General features: G+C 41.8%; 1 protein-coding gene across 2 annotated transcripts in view; it reads right to left on the minus strand.

Annotated features, from left to right (window-relative positions):
* LOC109916436 (fibroblast growth factor 13-like) overlaps nt 1-16,974 on the minus strand; it is a 219,463-nt gene that overhangs the window by 109,278 nt on the left and 93,211 nt on the right. For both annotated transcript variants that reach the window (XM_048605132.1, XM_048605131.1), the window contains exon 3: nt 8,209-8,312. In XM_048605132.1, the coding sequence (XP_048461089.1) occupies nt 8,209-8,312 (104 nt within the window). The remainder of the gene's footprint in view (nt 1-8,208; nt 8,313-16,974) is intronic.

The following is a 16,974-nucleotide window of genomic DNA, read 5'->3' on the forward strand; positions in this document are numbered from 1 at the left end:
GGGTTGAATTCCATCTGCCACTTCTTTGCCCAGCTCTGCATCCTGTCAATGTTCCGTTGCAACCTACAACAGCCCTCCACGCTGTCCACAACTCCACCAACCTTCGTGTCATCGGCAAACTTACTAACGCACCCTTCCACTTCCTCATCCAAGTCATTTATAAAGATCACAAACAGCAGAGGCCCCAGAACAGATCCCTGCGGAACACCCACTGGTCACCGAGCTCCAGGCTGAATACTTCCCATCTACTACCACCCTCTGTCTTCTATTGGACAGCCAATTCTGTATCTAGACAGCCAAATTTCCCTGAGTCCCATGCCTCCTTACTTTCTGAATGAACCTACCATGGGGAACCTTATCAAATGCCTCGCTAAAATCCATATACACCACATCCATGCTCTGCCTTAAGCAATGTGTTTTGTCACATCCTCAAAGAATTCAATAAGACTTATGAGGCATGACCTGCCCGTCACAAAGCCATGTTGACTATTTCTAATCAAACTGTGCTTTTCCAAATAATCATAAATACTCTCTCTCAGAATCCTCTCCAATAATTTGCCCACCACAGAAGTAAGACTGACCAGTCTGTAATTCCCAGGATTATCCCTATTCCCTTTCTTGAACAAGGGAATGACATTTGCCATCCTCCAGTCATCTGGTACTACTCCAGTGGACAGTGAGGATGCAAAGATCATCGCCAAAGGGGCAGCAATCTCTTCCCTTGCTTCCCATATTAACCTTGGGTATATGCTGTCTGGCCCAGGGATCTTATCTATCCTCATGTTTTTCAAAATTTCTAGCACATCCTCCTTCCTAACATCAACCTTTTCGAGCATATCTGCCTGTTTCATGCTGTCCTCAAACGTCAAGATCCCTCTCACTGGTGAGTACTGAAGCAAAGTTTTCATTAAGGATCTTCCCTACCTCCTCTGACTCCACGCACAAGTTCCCTCCACTATCCCTGATCGGCCCTGCCCTCACTCTGGCCATCCTTTTGTTCCTCATATAAGCATAGAACACCTTGGGACTTTCCTTAATCCTACCCTCTAAGGTTTTCTCATAGCCCCTTCTAGCTTTCCTAAGTCCATTCTTCAGTTCCTTCATGGTTACCTTGTAGACCTCTAGAGCCCTGTCCGATCCTTGCTTCCTCAACCTTAAGTAAGCTTCCTTCTTTCTCTTGACTCTTTGTTCCACATGTCTTACCATCCAAGGTTCCTTCACCTTACCATCCTTTCCTTGCCTCAGTGGGACAAATCTATCCAGCACTCGTACTGTACTCATTCCTCACGTCCCCTCCTGCATTCCTGCAAATCTCTGTTGTGGAGTATCATAAAATTCTGGCCAAAGCTTAGTGTGGAAAATAAAAGTTCATGGTGTAGAGGGTTTGGTATCGATAGAAGATTAGCAGACAGTGGGAATAAGTGGGTCAGCCTGGCAGAATGTCATGAGTGGTGTGCCACAGGGGTCAATGCTGGGACTGCAGCTCTTTATAATTTATCTAAATGATTTAGATGAAGGATCAAAGGTATAAGAGCTAAATTTGCTAATGACACAAAGATAGGTAGGAAAGTGAGTTGTGAAGTGGCCATAAGGAGACTGCAAAAGAAGACAGATGGGTTAAATGAGAGGGAAAAGAGTCGGCAAATGCAGTATAATGTGGGAATGTGTGAAATGGACTAATTCGGCAGAAAAAATAAAAAGGAAGAAGATTATCTAAATGGTGAGAGATTGCAGAGCTCTTAACTGCTGAGGGATCTGGTGTCCTTGTGTATGAATCATTGAAGGTTAGTGCGCAGATGCAGGAGGTAATCAGCAGGAAAGCTAACAGGAAGTGATGTTTTATTTTGAGGGGAATTGAATGCAAGTGAAGGGAGCCCATGCTTCAGTTATACAGGGCATTGGTGAAGTAGCATCTGCAGCGCTGTGCACAGCACTAGGCATCACACTTACAGAAGGATATTAATGCATTGGAAGCAATTCAGAGAAGGTTCACTAGGCTAATCCCTGGAATGAGTGGGCTGCCTTATGAGGAAACGCTAGACAGACTGGGCCTGTATCCTCTGGAGTTCAGCAGAGTCAGAAGGGATGTAATTGAAACATAGAAGATCCTGGGGGTCTTGACCACGTGGATGTGGAAAGAATGTTTCCTCTTGTGGGAGAATCAAGAATTAGGTGGTGAAGGTTTAAAAATTTGGGTCATCCATGTAACACAGAGATGAGGCAACATTTTCTCTCCAGAGGGTTGAGAGTTTTGGAATTCCCTTCCTCAAAAGAATATATCCTCTTCTTTTGTAAAGACAGATGCATAGTACTCATTTAATACCTCAGCAATGCCCTCTGTCTTCGTCTTTAAATCCCACTTCTGATGTCTAATCGGCCCTAATTCCTCCTCTAACCCCTGTTTTACTATTTTGAGTCTATAGAAGACATTTCCCTTTATGTCAGTTGTTAATCCTTTCTCATCATTCCTCTTTGCTTCTTTGATTTGCTTTAAACGTCCCCATTAAACCTTCAATATTCCACTTGGTTCTCATTGAAGATAGGTGCAGGCGGAGGCCATTTGGCCCTTCAACTGTATTTCCTGTTTTACACTTGTCAGAAGCACACTTTTTCTCTCTAATGTTGACTTCTATCTCCTTTGTCATGCAGGGAGCTATGGATTTGTTTGTTCTTTCCATTTGAGGGAATATAATTCAACTGCACCCAAACCATCTGCTCCTTGAAGGCCGCCTATAACAGTTACAGTTTTTCCTGTCAGTCCCTTGTTCCAGTCAATGCCTCTGTCCAGTTGTCTGCAAATTGATATTTCTCACTCTGGCTTGTTGCACGTCATTCTCCAGCACCATCCTGAACCTTCTAATGCAATGATTACTATTCCCCAGATGTCCATCCCTGACAATTCTTCCATTTGGCCCACCTCATTTCCAAGGACCAGGTCCAAAATTACAGCCTTTCTTGTTAGACTGGACACATACTGCTGCAGGAAACTCTCTGGAACATAATGTAGGAACCTTTGCCCCTCACTGCCCCTTACACTATCTGTATCCCAGACTACATTTGGGTATTTGCAGACCCCATTATTACTATGATATTCTCTTGTTTTAACATGAAGATGCAATTCAATTCTGAATGACTGAGCTCTGATTTTAACTTGACTCTTCTTTAAGTAACACCCTCCCAACTGTATACCACTGTGCCGCCCCTTCTGCTGGGTCTGTTCTGCTGGTCATACAGGACATATCCAGGGATGGTGATGGTGGGGTCTGGAACATTGTCTGTTAGGTATGATTGTGTAGATGTGATTAAGTCAGGCTGCTCCTTGACTAGTCTGTGAGACAGCTCTCCAATGTTAGCACTAGCCCCTGAAGTTAGTAAGGACTTGGCAGGGTTGGAGGGCCTATTTCTGCTGTCGTTGTTTCTGGTGTCTAGGTCAGTGCCAGTTAGGCTGTCCAACTTCATTGCTTTTTATCAAACTTCAGACCTCAACAAATTCTGGATTAGATTTGAAAATAAGTTATTCACTTTGCGCAATTAACCACCATTTATCCCATTCTGAGGAAGGGTCACTGGACCCTGAAACGTTAACTCTGTTATTTCCTTCACAGATGCTGCCAGACCTACTGAACTTGTTTCTGATTTACAGCATCCGCAGTTCTTTCGGTTTTTATTACCATTAATTATTAACTGGAATGCAAATATATTACAGGTGATGGAGTATGCCATTCAGCCCCTCTAACTTGCTCCAATGTTTTATCAGATCTTGATTGTTTTTCTACCTGAACTCCACCAGTTCATACTATCACCATTTTGCTTAATTACTGTAGCACCTTAAAATATAAGAAGTGAAGGGAAATGTTATAGAACACTTATAGAACAGAATTCAATCAATGCCAACCTTGTGAAGTCAATATAATCATGCACTGAGAGCTTACACGAGTATAAATTACGCTAATTTTAATGGAATATTTCTTTAACAGCAATCAGGCTTATTCCAAACTAACTTTCGCAATATTTTCTCTTGGAAATTGCTTCTAGTTCTGGCTTATCCTGACTGATGGGATGTTGGACCCTGGACCAGCCTAACAGGTAAACCTCCTTTGGGAAAACATTTGAATGTGGACTGAACAGAGGTGTACTCTCAGAGAGAAGAATACAGGCTTGTACTAATGAAGATCTGAATACACCTTCACTGGAAACATGCGACACCACGGTGACAAGAACATGGAGAGACTGGATATAAATTATCCCCATTACATAACAAGTGCAAGGAATCCCCAGAGACAGAGCTGTCACACTTAAAGATGAATTGTAAGGCCATCTACTGTGTTATGTAAATACCAATTAGTTCTGTGTGCAAAATGCTTTCACATCCACTTTTCATCACTTGACATGTTTCACTGGAGAAATAAACTCCTCTGTGTTTTAACTGGTGACGCTTTCTTATATTTCCATTGGAGGGTAACCATTAACCAAAGTAACAACGGTTGGACTTTTAGAATTTTAATTGAGTATGAAACTCTGAAATCAACTGCTATTTGTCAAAATGATTTGAAATGTTGGGTTTTTGACATTCCAATTTCAGGATAATCCACTGAATCATACAGTACTCTGGGACACTGAGGTGATAGTTTCTTGGTAAGCAAGCGGCTGAAAAGTAATCAGGTGAAGGACAGGAATGTGGATTGGAGTTTGCAATCAGATCAGCTTTGGTCTTATTGACTAGCAGAGCAGACTAAAGGGGCTGAGTTGCTTACTCTTGCTGCCCAGTGTATGAAGGGAGGCAACCTGTTCCAGTGAGGGGCTAAGTCAAAATGGAGTTGGAGGAGGAGATAAAGCACCAAATTCCCCGTGGTGCCCACTTCCCTCTAAAGGCATTGAGAGCATTGGTAGACACTGCGTGTTGTGTCTCCAAGGACACCCGGGCATGAATGTAATTGTGGAATAAGGGTAGACAGTTGACAGAGATGCCCCTGTATAGTCCACTGCCTGGATACACACCAACCTGTTTGGTTCAGTGGTCAACAGATTCTGTTTGCCCATTTTTTTTTACTAATTGATTTTTCTAATCAACCTGTTCAGAGATATTATTAGACACCTCTGGAGCAGGTGAGACTTGGACCCTGGCCTCCCTGTTCAGGGGTAGGTGTTTACTTACTGTTAATATAACATGTAGTTCAGGTTAATTAAAATCAGAAGAGAAACAGGCAATGGTGCAGCGTGCTTGTTACTTTGATTGTTTGGGTAAGCTGGCGGTGGGTTTAGAATAGGCACTCTGAAAATATAAATGGTGGGCAGACAAAGGGTCCTTGTAGGGCAGTGTCAGTGTTCCTACCTCTGAGCCCAGGAGGCCTGGGTTCATGTCCAACCTTCCCCAAAGGTGTGTTATCACTTTACATGAGATAAGAAAATATCTAAAGGAGGAGCAGTTGCTCACAGCCTCTCAGATTGCCTGTGTTTCTGTGATCTCAAGGAGTCGGTGTTCCATTGGCTTGGACAAAAGGCAATCGCCTCCCCCCCTCAACCCTTCCGATGTTCTGGGAGCTGATCTTGGATATCTGATTGCACCCGCAGTCCCATTCTCTTGATCGTGGCTCTCCCAGAGGAACTGGGCTAGGAAGATTGGAGGACCCTGACCATCCCCAGGCCTCACCATGGATGTCCCAATCAAGTTGGCAGTCTGGAGGGAATTCTTGGGGCCAAACCACCTGCCCCCTCCTCATGGGTACAACTGCAACTTTCATGATGTTCACTAACATGCTTGAGATCATCCATAAACAGGGGGCACCAGGTTGGGCAGGAGGGTGTTGAAATCTATTATCTCTGCCCAAATTGCTTTGAAAATCTGATTTTTTTTTTGTTACAGTGTTTCTATAATAGGCTGTTAATCTTTGATTTGGTTAACTTTGGCTTTTTTAAAATTCATATATGGAATGTGGGCATCACTAGCTGGGCCAGTATTTATTGTCCATCCCTAACTGCCCAGAGGGTGCTTATGAGTCACCGACATTGCTCTGGGCTGGAGTCACGTGGAGGCCAGACTAGGTAAGGATGGCAGATTTCCTTCCCTTAAAGGGGATTAGCAAACCAGATTTTTTTCTAAATTTCCCCCCTCAACATTGGTTCATGGTCACCATTAAATTCATTTCCAGATTGTAGATAGAATTCAAATTCCACTGTGGCGGGATTCAAATCCAGGATCACAGAACATTACCTGGGTCTGGATTAACAGTCTGGCAACTATACCACTAGGCTAATGCCTTCCCCTGTGTTACTTCAAAAGACGAAACACCTGTGACTGGTGACTGGTACAGTCGATAAACTCTCTGCACAAAGAAAATCTATGTCTGTTAGTTTCTGTTGACCAAATTATTTGGAATTTCTTAAAATCTGTAAGAACTGTGTCTTTCATTTTTGCGTGTTTTAAAAACTGGGGACTGAAATGAAAAAGAACCATTTTGAAACATTTGAAAGGGCAGCTGTAAACTTTGAAGTAACCTGACACTCACAGTGATGATTGTACACAAATGTGTTAACGCGCAGTAATTGAAGTTTGGGTTGCAGTTGGGTTCGGAGCTGAGGGAGTGTATAGGTGTAGCTTTTGCTGGCAACAAGCAGTTGATTGTTCTATAGACTAGTAACCAGCCATCAATGACAGAACCTGGGTGTCATGTGGTTAGCATTGGTGCCCCACAGCGCCAGGGACCCAGGTTCAATCCCACCCTCGGCAACTGTCTGTGTGCAGTTTGCATGTTCTCCCCGTGTCTGCGTGTGTTTCTGCCGGGTGCTTCAGTTTCCTACCATAATCCAAAGATGCAGGTTAGGTGGATTGGCCATGCTAAATTGCCCATAGTGTCCAAGGGGTGTGTAAATTAGGTGTATTAGCCATGGGAAATGCAGAATTACAGGGGGATGGGTCTGGGTGGGATGCTCTTCAGAGGGTTGGTGTGGATTTGTTGGGCTGAGTGGTCTGTTTCCACACTGTTGGGATTCTATAAACTGTGTGATTGGTTCTCAGGTAACTAAGCAGCTGAGGACAAGTTGTGAGAGGGAGGCGTTCAGCCCTTCTCCAGTTCAGAAGCAGTCTCTGTTCTCTATAGTCAAAACTCAGTTTATCTCTCCTTCAACAGTTGTTGTCTACTGAGACTTTTAATGGTCAGTCAGAGACTTTTTATGAATGAACCAGCCACCTTGTGTCTCTTATCAACCAGTAGAAGCATCCAGAGAAAGATGACTGAAACAACGTGCTGCCAGCAGATGAGTCATAAAGATCATCTCAACAATACAATGTGAAAACAAACACTATGGAACAGTCTTTGCAGATTTCCCCCACTGTCTATAAGTTATTACATCTGTCTGTTTGTCTGTGTGCATGTGTAAGGGGGAGTTGAGAATGGAATTAGAGTTTTATTTGAATTACATGTCAAAGGTTTATTAGTGTTTACTTGTAGCAAGAGACTAAAGACCTGTAAAAGCGAATACTTCATGTTCATTATAGAAACCTGGTCCAAGTTTTCTATTAACCTGGATCTGAAAATCAGAGCAACTGGGGGGCTGTATGTACTTCATAAAATTCTTAACTTTAATGATGATTCTGGGAATAGTGGGGCCCGATTTCCAGTATATTACCCCAGTGAGTTAGAATAACAAAGAGCAAGTGGCATTAACATGATCATTTACAGTCAAAATGAGATCCACGAGATTGTAGAGTCCATTCCATAGTGGGTACAGAATTGGTCAAAAGATCATTTCTGTCATTGTTGATGAAGGCATTCTAGGGTATAACTTCATTCGTTGTGTGGTTTCAGGATGTTTTGACCGCTGTCCCTGTCCTCTCACAGTGCCATCATTAAGCAGGATCCAGCAACACTAGATGTCTCATCAATTGGTAAACCCTTGAAGTGTTAAAGGTAAGGGAGAGGGACTGAGCCAACTCTGGCACAACGTGACACTGGGAAGATGTTATCATGTTGGAAATGAGTCACAAAGCAACAGCAAACCAATGGCATTGTTTTAACATTTTGACAAATAAACTGTGTTTTGATGGTTGGAGCACCAATTTATCAGGAATAAACCATATAAACCAGACGTCTCTGAATATCAGAACATGCCCCCATAACCAGCAAGGACATCGAAGATTATTCTCCCAGGATGAGTTTACAAGTCCAACACCACAGCCACTGTGTTTCACGGTTTGGGTTCAGTACTTACTGATGTGTAAAGGTAACCTTCATTGTTCATTGCCAAGTACAGTCCTGTTTTCACACCCTGAATGGCAACAACCCGAAGCCCCACTGGTATGAGGTTGAATAAAGCTGTGGAAAGAGAGAAATTTGATTGAAACAGAAAAACTTGACACAAACTTAAACAAGTCATCATGCCACAACAAAAAAAAATGTTATACCAAAGACTCAAGAATTGTCAGTGGACACGAACCAACACAAGGAACAGAGAGAAGTACCACATAAAATGAAACTGTTCCACTCAGTTTGAGCGTTGGAGAGTGGACATTGATGTAAAATGATAATACCTGGTATATAACCCTCCCCCTCACCCACAAATTCCCATTTCTGCCATGATTCATTCCCTACAGCTGTCAATCCATTTCAGGAATTCCAGACCACAAAATCATTCCTTAAATGTAAGGCTCTGAAATGTTATTTCCCTGTTCTGCTATCTCTGTGTGAGCACATTAAATAGTTCACAAGGCTCAGCAGGTGCCTAAGCATCAGAAAACCAGGAAATGTCTCGATCTAGAATATTGCTGAGTGATAAGAAGCGTTGTTCAATCTCAAGGGGCAACTAGGGACAGACAATAAATGCTGACCCAGCCAGTAATACCCATATCACATGAGTGAATTAAAATGCAGGAAGGACATGTCAAAAATGTTTCAATGGCTGTGAATTGCATTGGGTCATCCAAAGGATCTGAACGACACAAAATAAATGCAAGTCTGCTTTCAGTAAGACATGGCCGTTTTGAAATGCTTCTTCTTCCCAAATTTATTGTTCCAGTTTCTTTAGGTTTATTTTAAAAATGTTCAGCTTCTGCCAACACAACAGTTGGTATTTAATTAAGTTCACAGCTAACAAGCTTTTCAGATGACACTATTCATTAGTTTATACACAGCTTTCAAATCTAGGAAAAGCAAAGCAAGATATTTATTGAAGGAAATAATTAGAGTAAAAAGACAAAGGTTAATTAATTATTTTCTGACTGCTCCATGACTCACCAATTTCAGCAAGTAATGGCTTCTAATTTTTGTTTTCTCTCTTCTAGCCTAACTCCACAAATATTAATTACAACACATTTCCTGTCGATTACTCATGCCAGAATTATTGGAACAATTTGCAAAAATGAGCAACGAGTTTATATAAAGGAACACCAAAGGGTCTGTGCAACAAGATCACAGTGCATTTTCTTGCCAGTGAATATAACACACATTGGTACCCCCCGGGTGATAGATAGAAACTCGAGGAGCTGACAAAAACATTGAGAACCTGAAAACAGCCTTGAAAATATATCGATGGCGAATGAATCAAGTCACTACATGGTAGGACACAGTAACTAACCCAGAACAATATGTAAGCCTGAGTAGAACAGAACTATTGAAGAGATGAAATTTCCTTATTTAATAGACGCGATAAAAATGCTTTGTCTGATTCTTCAGTTACAGCGTTTTCCACCATTTCAAATGAACACAATTGTTTTGATTTAAAATGCACTTTAAAGGCAGGCTTGGCTTAAATCGCTGATTGTCTTTTGGAAATGAATCATTTGGAAACTTCTGTCCCCCCAGTAGCTACCGATGACCTGGTACAGGGAGGGAAAAGATATTTCTGGGAGAAGAAGGTTGCCTCAAGGGATCTGAAGACTGTCTTACAGAGTCTGGGTTCAGTCCTGTATTCTTAACACCGGGTTTTTTTTGTTAAATAAAAGGTTTCATTAGAACGACTCTGTGATTCCTTGCCAGAAAAGTGTCCTCTGAGTTAACATTTCTTTCTATCTCTCTGCTGTCTTCTGGGGATAATTGGTTGCCATGTTACCTCTCAGTGATTCATTCATCAATCATGTTTCTCCACATGTTTCTCCTTGTCTCCTTTCTTAGAAATCAGATTAACCCCGACCAGGCTTGTATTATCCTCTTTCAATCCGCTCTGCTTCCTTTCACTGTATTCCCTCTCTCACTATTAACCAAAATGCCAAAATACTTCAGGTCAACAGAGGAGTCCTGTCACTGCCCCCCAGTTCACCATCCCATCCTTCAGTTTTCTATTTCAGTATGGCCAGTTCTCCAATCACTGTCACTCTCCTGTCTGTTTCAGAATAGCCCAGAAATTTCACTGCAGAGTCTCTGAAGGATCAAAGGCGGAAATTGCAGGAAAAGCTCAGCAGGTCTGGCAGCATCTGTGAAGAGAAATCAGAGTTAATATTTCAGGTCTGAGTCAGGTTCTGAGGAAGGATCACTGGACCCGAAACGTTAATTCTGATTTCTCTTCACAGATGCTGCCAGACCTGCTGAGCTTTTCCAGCAATTTCTGTTTTTGTTTAAGAGCCCATAGTGTTGTGGGCAAGATACTGGCATGGTTGGAGAATGCTGCCAAAAGGGATAAAGGGGTCTTTTTCAGGATGGCAGCTGGTGAGTAGTGGAGTTCTGCAGGGTTCCATGCTGGGCCCATAACTATTCATGTTGTACATTAATGATCTGGTTGAAGGAACTGAGGGCATTGCTGCTAAGTTTTCAGATTATACAAAGATAATTGGAAAGAAAGATAGCGTTGAGGAAGCCGGGAAGCCGCAGAAGGACCTGGGCAGGCTAGGAGAGTGGGCAAAGAAGAGGAACATGTTAAGAAGAATAGAGGCATGGATTATTTTCTAAACAGGGAAAGGCTTCAGAAACTCAAAGGGACTTGGGAGTTCTAGTTCAGGATTCTCAAGGTTAACATGCAGGTTCAGTTGGCAGTTAGAAATGTTTGTATTCATTTCAGGAGGGCTAAAATACAAGAGCAGGGATGTACTGCTGAGGCTGTATAAGACTTCGGTCAGACTGCATTTGGAATATTGTGAGCAACTTTGGGCCCTTTATCTAAGGAAGGATGTGCTGCCATTGGAGAGAGTCCACAGGAGGTTTACAAGAATGATCCCAGGGACGAAAGGCTGATCATATGAGAAGCGGTTGAGGACTTTGGGTCTGTACTCAATGGAGTTTAGAAGGATGAGGGGGAATCTGGTTGAAACTTACAGGATACCTACAGATCAGGGTAGAGTGGATGTGGAAAAGATGCTTCTGCTAGTAGAGCACCTAGGACCCAAGGGCACAGCCTCAGAGTGAAGGGATGACCCTTTAGAACTGAGATGAGGAGGAACGTCTTCAGCCAGAGAGGGGTGAATCTGTGGAATTCATTGCTACAGAGGGGTGTGGAGAAAAAGTCATTGAGTTCCTGTAAATAAATCCTAAAACACAGAGCCCTCTGTAAATAAACCCGAAAATACAGCGACTACTGCAAATAAAACCTAAAACACAGAGGCCTCTGTAAATGAACATTAAAACCCAGAGCCTCCTGTAAAAAAATCCAAAAACACATAGCCTACTGTAAATAAACCCGAAAACACAGTGCCCCCTGGAAATAAATCCTAAAACACAGAGACCCTTGTAAATAAACCCTAAAACACAGAGCCCCCTGTCACTAAACCTTAAAACACACAGCACCCTGTAAATACACCCTAAAACACTGAGCCCCCTGTAAATAAACACTAAAACACAGAGCACCTTGTAAATAAACCCTAAAACACAGAGCCCCCTGTAAATAAACCCTAAAACACAGAGCCCCCTGTAAATAAACCCAGGAGAAAGATTTTAAAAAGACGAGGGGCAACTTTTTCTTTTACAGAGTGGTTCGTGCGTAGAGTGAATTTCCAGAGGAAGTGGTGGATGCAGGTACAAGTTAAAATGTTTAAAAGGCATTTAGATAAGGACATGAATAGGAAAGGAACAAAAACAAAGTTGCTGGAAAAAGCTCATTAGGCCTGGCAGCATCTGTAAAGGAAAAACAGTTAACGTTTCAGGTCTGGTGATCCTTAAGGTCACCAGACCCAAAATGTTAACTCTGATTTTTCCTTCACAAATGCTGCTGGACCTGCTGAGCTTTTCCAGCAACTTTGCTTTTGCTCCTGATTTACAGCATCCTCAGTTCTTTTGGTTTTTATCATGAATAGGAAAGGTTTGGAGGGTTATGGGCCACACGTAGGCAGGTGGGACTAGTTCATTTTGGGATTATGGTCAGCGAGGATGGTTTGAACCAAAGGGTCTGTTTCTGTGCTATGACTCTAGGGCTCCTCCCTTTGTAAATTTATTAAAATATCCAGAGCTTCATTCTCCATGTATCTACTAGAATTACCTAGAGCTTTAGTATCTGTGTATGTATTAAAATTAACTACAGCTCCAATGTCTCTGTATCTACTGAAATTATTTAGAGGACCATTTTCTCTATATCTATTAAAGTTAACCTACAGGTTCATTATCTGAATAACTATTCATATTGCCCAGAGTTCCACTATTTGAATAATTATTACAATTACTTACAGCTTCATTACCTGAACAGCTACTAGAATTACCTAGAGCATTAGTATCTGTGAATGTAATAAAATTATCTACAGCTCCAATATCTCTGTATCTACTGGAATTACTTAGAGGACCATTTTCTCTATACCTATTAAAGTTACCTAGAGCTTTACAATCTGTGTATCCATTAAACTTACCTCAAGCTCCACTATCTGTGTAGCTATTAAAAATACCTAAAGCTTCGTTACCTATATATCTAATAAAATTTCTGAGACCTTCATTCTCTCTATATCTAATAAAGTTCCCTACAGTTTCATTCTCTGTACATCTATTAAAGGCTAGTGAGAGCTCCACTGTCTTTGTATATTTTAAAATCATCTTGAGTTCCACTACCTGTATCTATTAAAATGACCTAGAGCTTTACTTTCTGTAAATCCATTAAAATTGCTTGGAGCTCCACTATCTCTGTATGTATTAAAATTAGCTCAAACTTCACTAACCGTATATCTATTAGAATAACCTAGCGTCTCATTACCTGTGTATCTATTAAATCTGCAGAGCCCAATCTGAGTATCGATTTAAAATTAATCAGAAATAGCACGCCCTGTGATTTCATGAGATTCATGTAAATTGTAATGATGAAACTGATCACATGACTGACATCAGTAAGACAGATGACACCAGCAGAGATTTTGTTAATTAAGAGTGTAGTCCCAGACACTACACCCGTGAGCTGCATTTGGTATGTATGTAATTAAAGGAGTATTATAGTATGTACGGTGTTGCAGGGTCTTACTTACTGCTGAGAAACAAGCAGCCTCAGAGCTTCTGTATGCGCAGACACCCATAGACTGTGATACTCCAGACTGGGATCTCACTGTGCAGATCACAGTACCGGCTTAAAGCTCAAGGTGAAGCAAATACCACCTCCAGCCCAGTGCCTGCAAGCTCAGCCCATGGCAAAGCAGTTCTGGACAATTCAAGCTGTTCTTACAACATTAACTCTCTGTCTCTCCTCTTCACAGATGCTGCCAGACCTACTGAGTTTCTCCAACATTCTCTGTTTCAGTTTTCGAGCATCCACAGTATTTTGCTTTGCTTAACAAAGAGAGATGTAGAGATACCAGTTTTATCACCAGTTGATGTGAACAGCCATCATTATGCCCCATTGGGTATGCACTCTAATTCCAAATCCTCCATTTGGACAGTGGAAGTATTAATCAAATGTTACCTGATCAAATCTGTCTTCAGGTAATTAATCTTATTTTTCCAAAATCCAGGCAGAGACAGAGCAGTTGGGAAATCATCAGGACAAGTGGGAACCATTCCTGAAACCAGGAATGCTGCCTCATAGCTAGTCAACCCAGGAAATGCGAAGGTAACTAATACAGTTTCATCTTGAAAGAATAGATCAACTCGAATCAGCCACAACCTCACTTGGAAACTCTGATGTTTCCACCCTTCTTTCATCCTAGACCCATGAGAACTGATGCATTCGTGCAACTCATGGGTCTTAAAGGATTATTGAACAATGGGATTTGTTTCTTGGTTGACAATTTAATTTCATGCTTCATTCTCTGGAATACATTTTTACTTGTGCATGTGTGATTTTTATATTCATTTACAGGATGAGGACATCACTGGCTGGGCCAGCATTTATTCCCCATTGCTAACTGCCCAGAAGAGTCAACCACATTGCTGTGGGTCTGGAGTCACACGCAGGCCAGACCAGGTAAGGATGACAGATTCCCTTCCCTAACAGACATTAGCAAGCCAGATGAGTTTTTCCTTGACAATCAATAGATTCAGGGTCATCATTAGATTCTTAATTCTAGACTTTTGTTGGATTGAAATTCTGTCACTTGTCATGGCAGGATTTGAACCTGGTTCCCCAGAACATTAGCTGGGTCTCTGGATTAACAGTCCAGTGTTAATACCACTGGACCATTGCCTCCCCTTGTGTATCCGTGTGTGTGGGGGCGTGAGTGTATTCACTGAGTGCAGATTTCAGATGGTGTGTGGTTAAACAATCTTCTTTTCTGACTTCAACTTTACTAAAAAGACTGCATCATACCTATTACTAAGTCACAAGATTTTTTTTAAAAGACTCTCGATAAAAATAAACATTCTGTTGCAAACAGCCAAGAAGTGAGGGGTCAGGTGAGGAGTTGTTTGATTACCATCTCTCCCTATCTGTATTCATTTCAGAATCTGCACCCCTGTCTATTCAGTTCTTCTATTTTTCATGGATTACCTGCCTCCTTATTTATCCAACTGAATGGACCCTGACAGTCTTTATTGTGGGGAGGCAGCAAAAGCACTTGGGCAGACTGAGAGAGTGGGTACAACATGGGCAAGCATAAAGCTATGCACTTTGGTGGGAAGAACACAGGCGTAGACTATTTTCTAATCAGGAAAAGGCTTTGGAAATCTGAAGCACAAAGGGACTTGGGAGTACTAGTTCACGATTCTGCTAAGGTTAACAGGCAGGTTCAGTTAGGAAGGCAAATGCATTGTTAGCATTCATTTCAAGACGGCTAGAATACAAGAGGAGGGATGTACTGTTAAGGCTGTATAAGGCTTTGGTCAGACTGCATTTGGAATATTCAGAGCAGTTTTGGGCCCCGAATCTAAGGAAGAATCTGCTGGCATTGGAGGGGGTCCAGAGGGGGTTTACAAGAACAATCCTGGGGATAAAGGATTTGTCATATGAGGAGCAGTTGAGGACTCTGGGTCTGTACTCAATGGAGTTTAGAAGGATCTGATTGAAACTTACAGAATACTGAGAGGCCTGGATCGAGTGGACATGGAGAAACTGTTTCCGCCAGTGGGAGAGAATAGGACGTGAGGGCACAGCCTCAGGGTGAAGGGATGACTCTTTAGAACTGAGATGACAAGGAATTTCATCAGTCAGAGGGTGCTGAATCTGTGAAACTCATTGCTGCAGAGGGCTGTGGAGGCCAAGTCATTGAGTGACTTTAAGACAGAGATAGACAGGTTCTTGATTAGTAAGAGGGTCAAAGGCTATAGGAAAAGGCAAGAGAATGTGATTGAGAAACGTATCAGCTATGATCGAATGGCAGAGCAGACCTGATGGACCAAATGGCCGAATTCTGTTCCTATATGTTATGGTCTTATGTTGAATTTTGTTTGTCATTCATCTGTCCAATCTGAAGGCTAATTTATATTTGCCTGTCATTTTGCCGAACTAGTCCCTCATATTATTTGTCAAATCTCTCCCAATTCAGTGTCACCTGCAAATTTCAACATCATCTCTCCAATTTCTGAATCCAAAGTATTTAAGTCCATTTAACAGGTCAATCCCTAATAAACACATCCTCCACTCAGTGATTCTCTGTCATCTCCCTGACTGAACTCTGGATTGTGATTTTCCAACGCTCAGTGTCAGGCTAACAGTGATTTGGACAATTAAGAAGAAGAACCAGCTATGAACGATAGAAATTCAGTTTAGGACATAAGGGCCAGCAGCAACAGGCCATTCAGCCCCTCAAGCCTACTTCACCATTCAATACGATCATGGCTCATCTCCTCTCGTCCTCAACTCCACTTTCCTGCCTGCTCTCCATAACCTATCAACCCCTTACTAATTAAAAATCTATTTCCTCCTTATATTTGCTCAATGTCCCTACACCCGCTGTGCTCTGAGAAAGTGAATTCTGTGATTGATTATGGAGCATTTGAATTTCACATTTAAAATTTGAACCCCATCTTCATTCAAAGAACTACTGAGCAAATTTGATGCTTCATTTGTATTTTAACACAACAAAGCCATTCTGATATTCTTTAACTAAACCCTTTTTTTAATAAGTCCCAAACTAAAAAACTAGTGACACTTATTCAGATTTGGCTCCATTTCAGTCTGAAGATTAACATCCTACATCAAAGATTACAATCTAAACAATTAATGACAATCACCTGATTCAAGAAAGCTCAACATTTGATATTGGCATTGTAACTCAGGAAAGAACTTCAATTCAAAACATTGCTGAAACACAGAAGGGGAATTTTGATCAATCTGAGATGCAGTTGCAACAGTACATCTTATGGAGCACCGAACATTGGGGTATTAATGGGTTATAGAGTGCTACAGCTCTGAGACAGGGCCTTTGGCCCAAACTGGTCCATGCCGACCAAACTTTCCATCCACGCTAACCCCATTTCCTTGCACTTTGCCTACATCCTTCTAAACCTTTCCTATCCATGTTTTGGTCCAAATGCCTTTTAAATGTTGTTAATATACCTGCCTCAATCACTTCTGCTGGCAGCTCATTCATATGCGTACCACCCTCTGATTCTCATATATTCTTTCCTCTCTTACCTTAAACTGATGCCCTCTAGTCCTCGATTCCCCAACCCCGGTCACTCTATCCATGCCTCTCATGATCTTATACAG

This window comes from Rhincodon typus, chromosome 14 (assembly GCF_021869965.1).
Source record: "Rhincodon typus isolate 14 chromosome 14, sRhiTyp1.1, whole genome shotgun sequence".
Taxonomy (NCBI): domain Eukaryota; kingdom Metazoa; phylum Chordata; class Chondrichthyes; order Orectolobiformes; family Rhincodontidae; genus Rhincodon; species Rhincodon typus.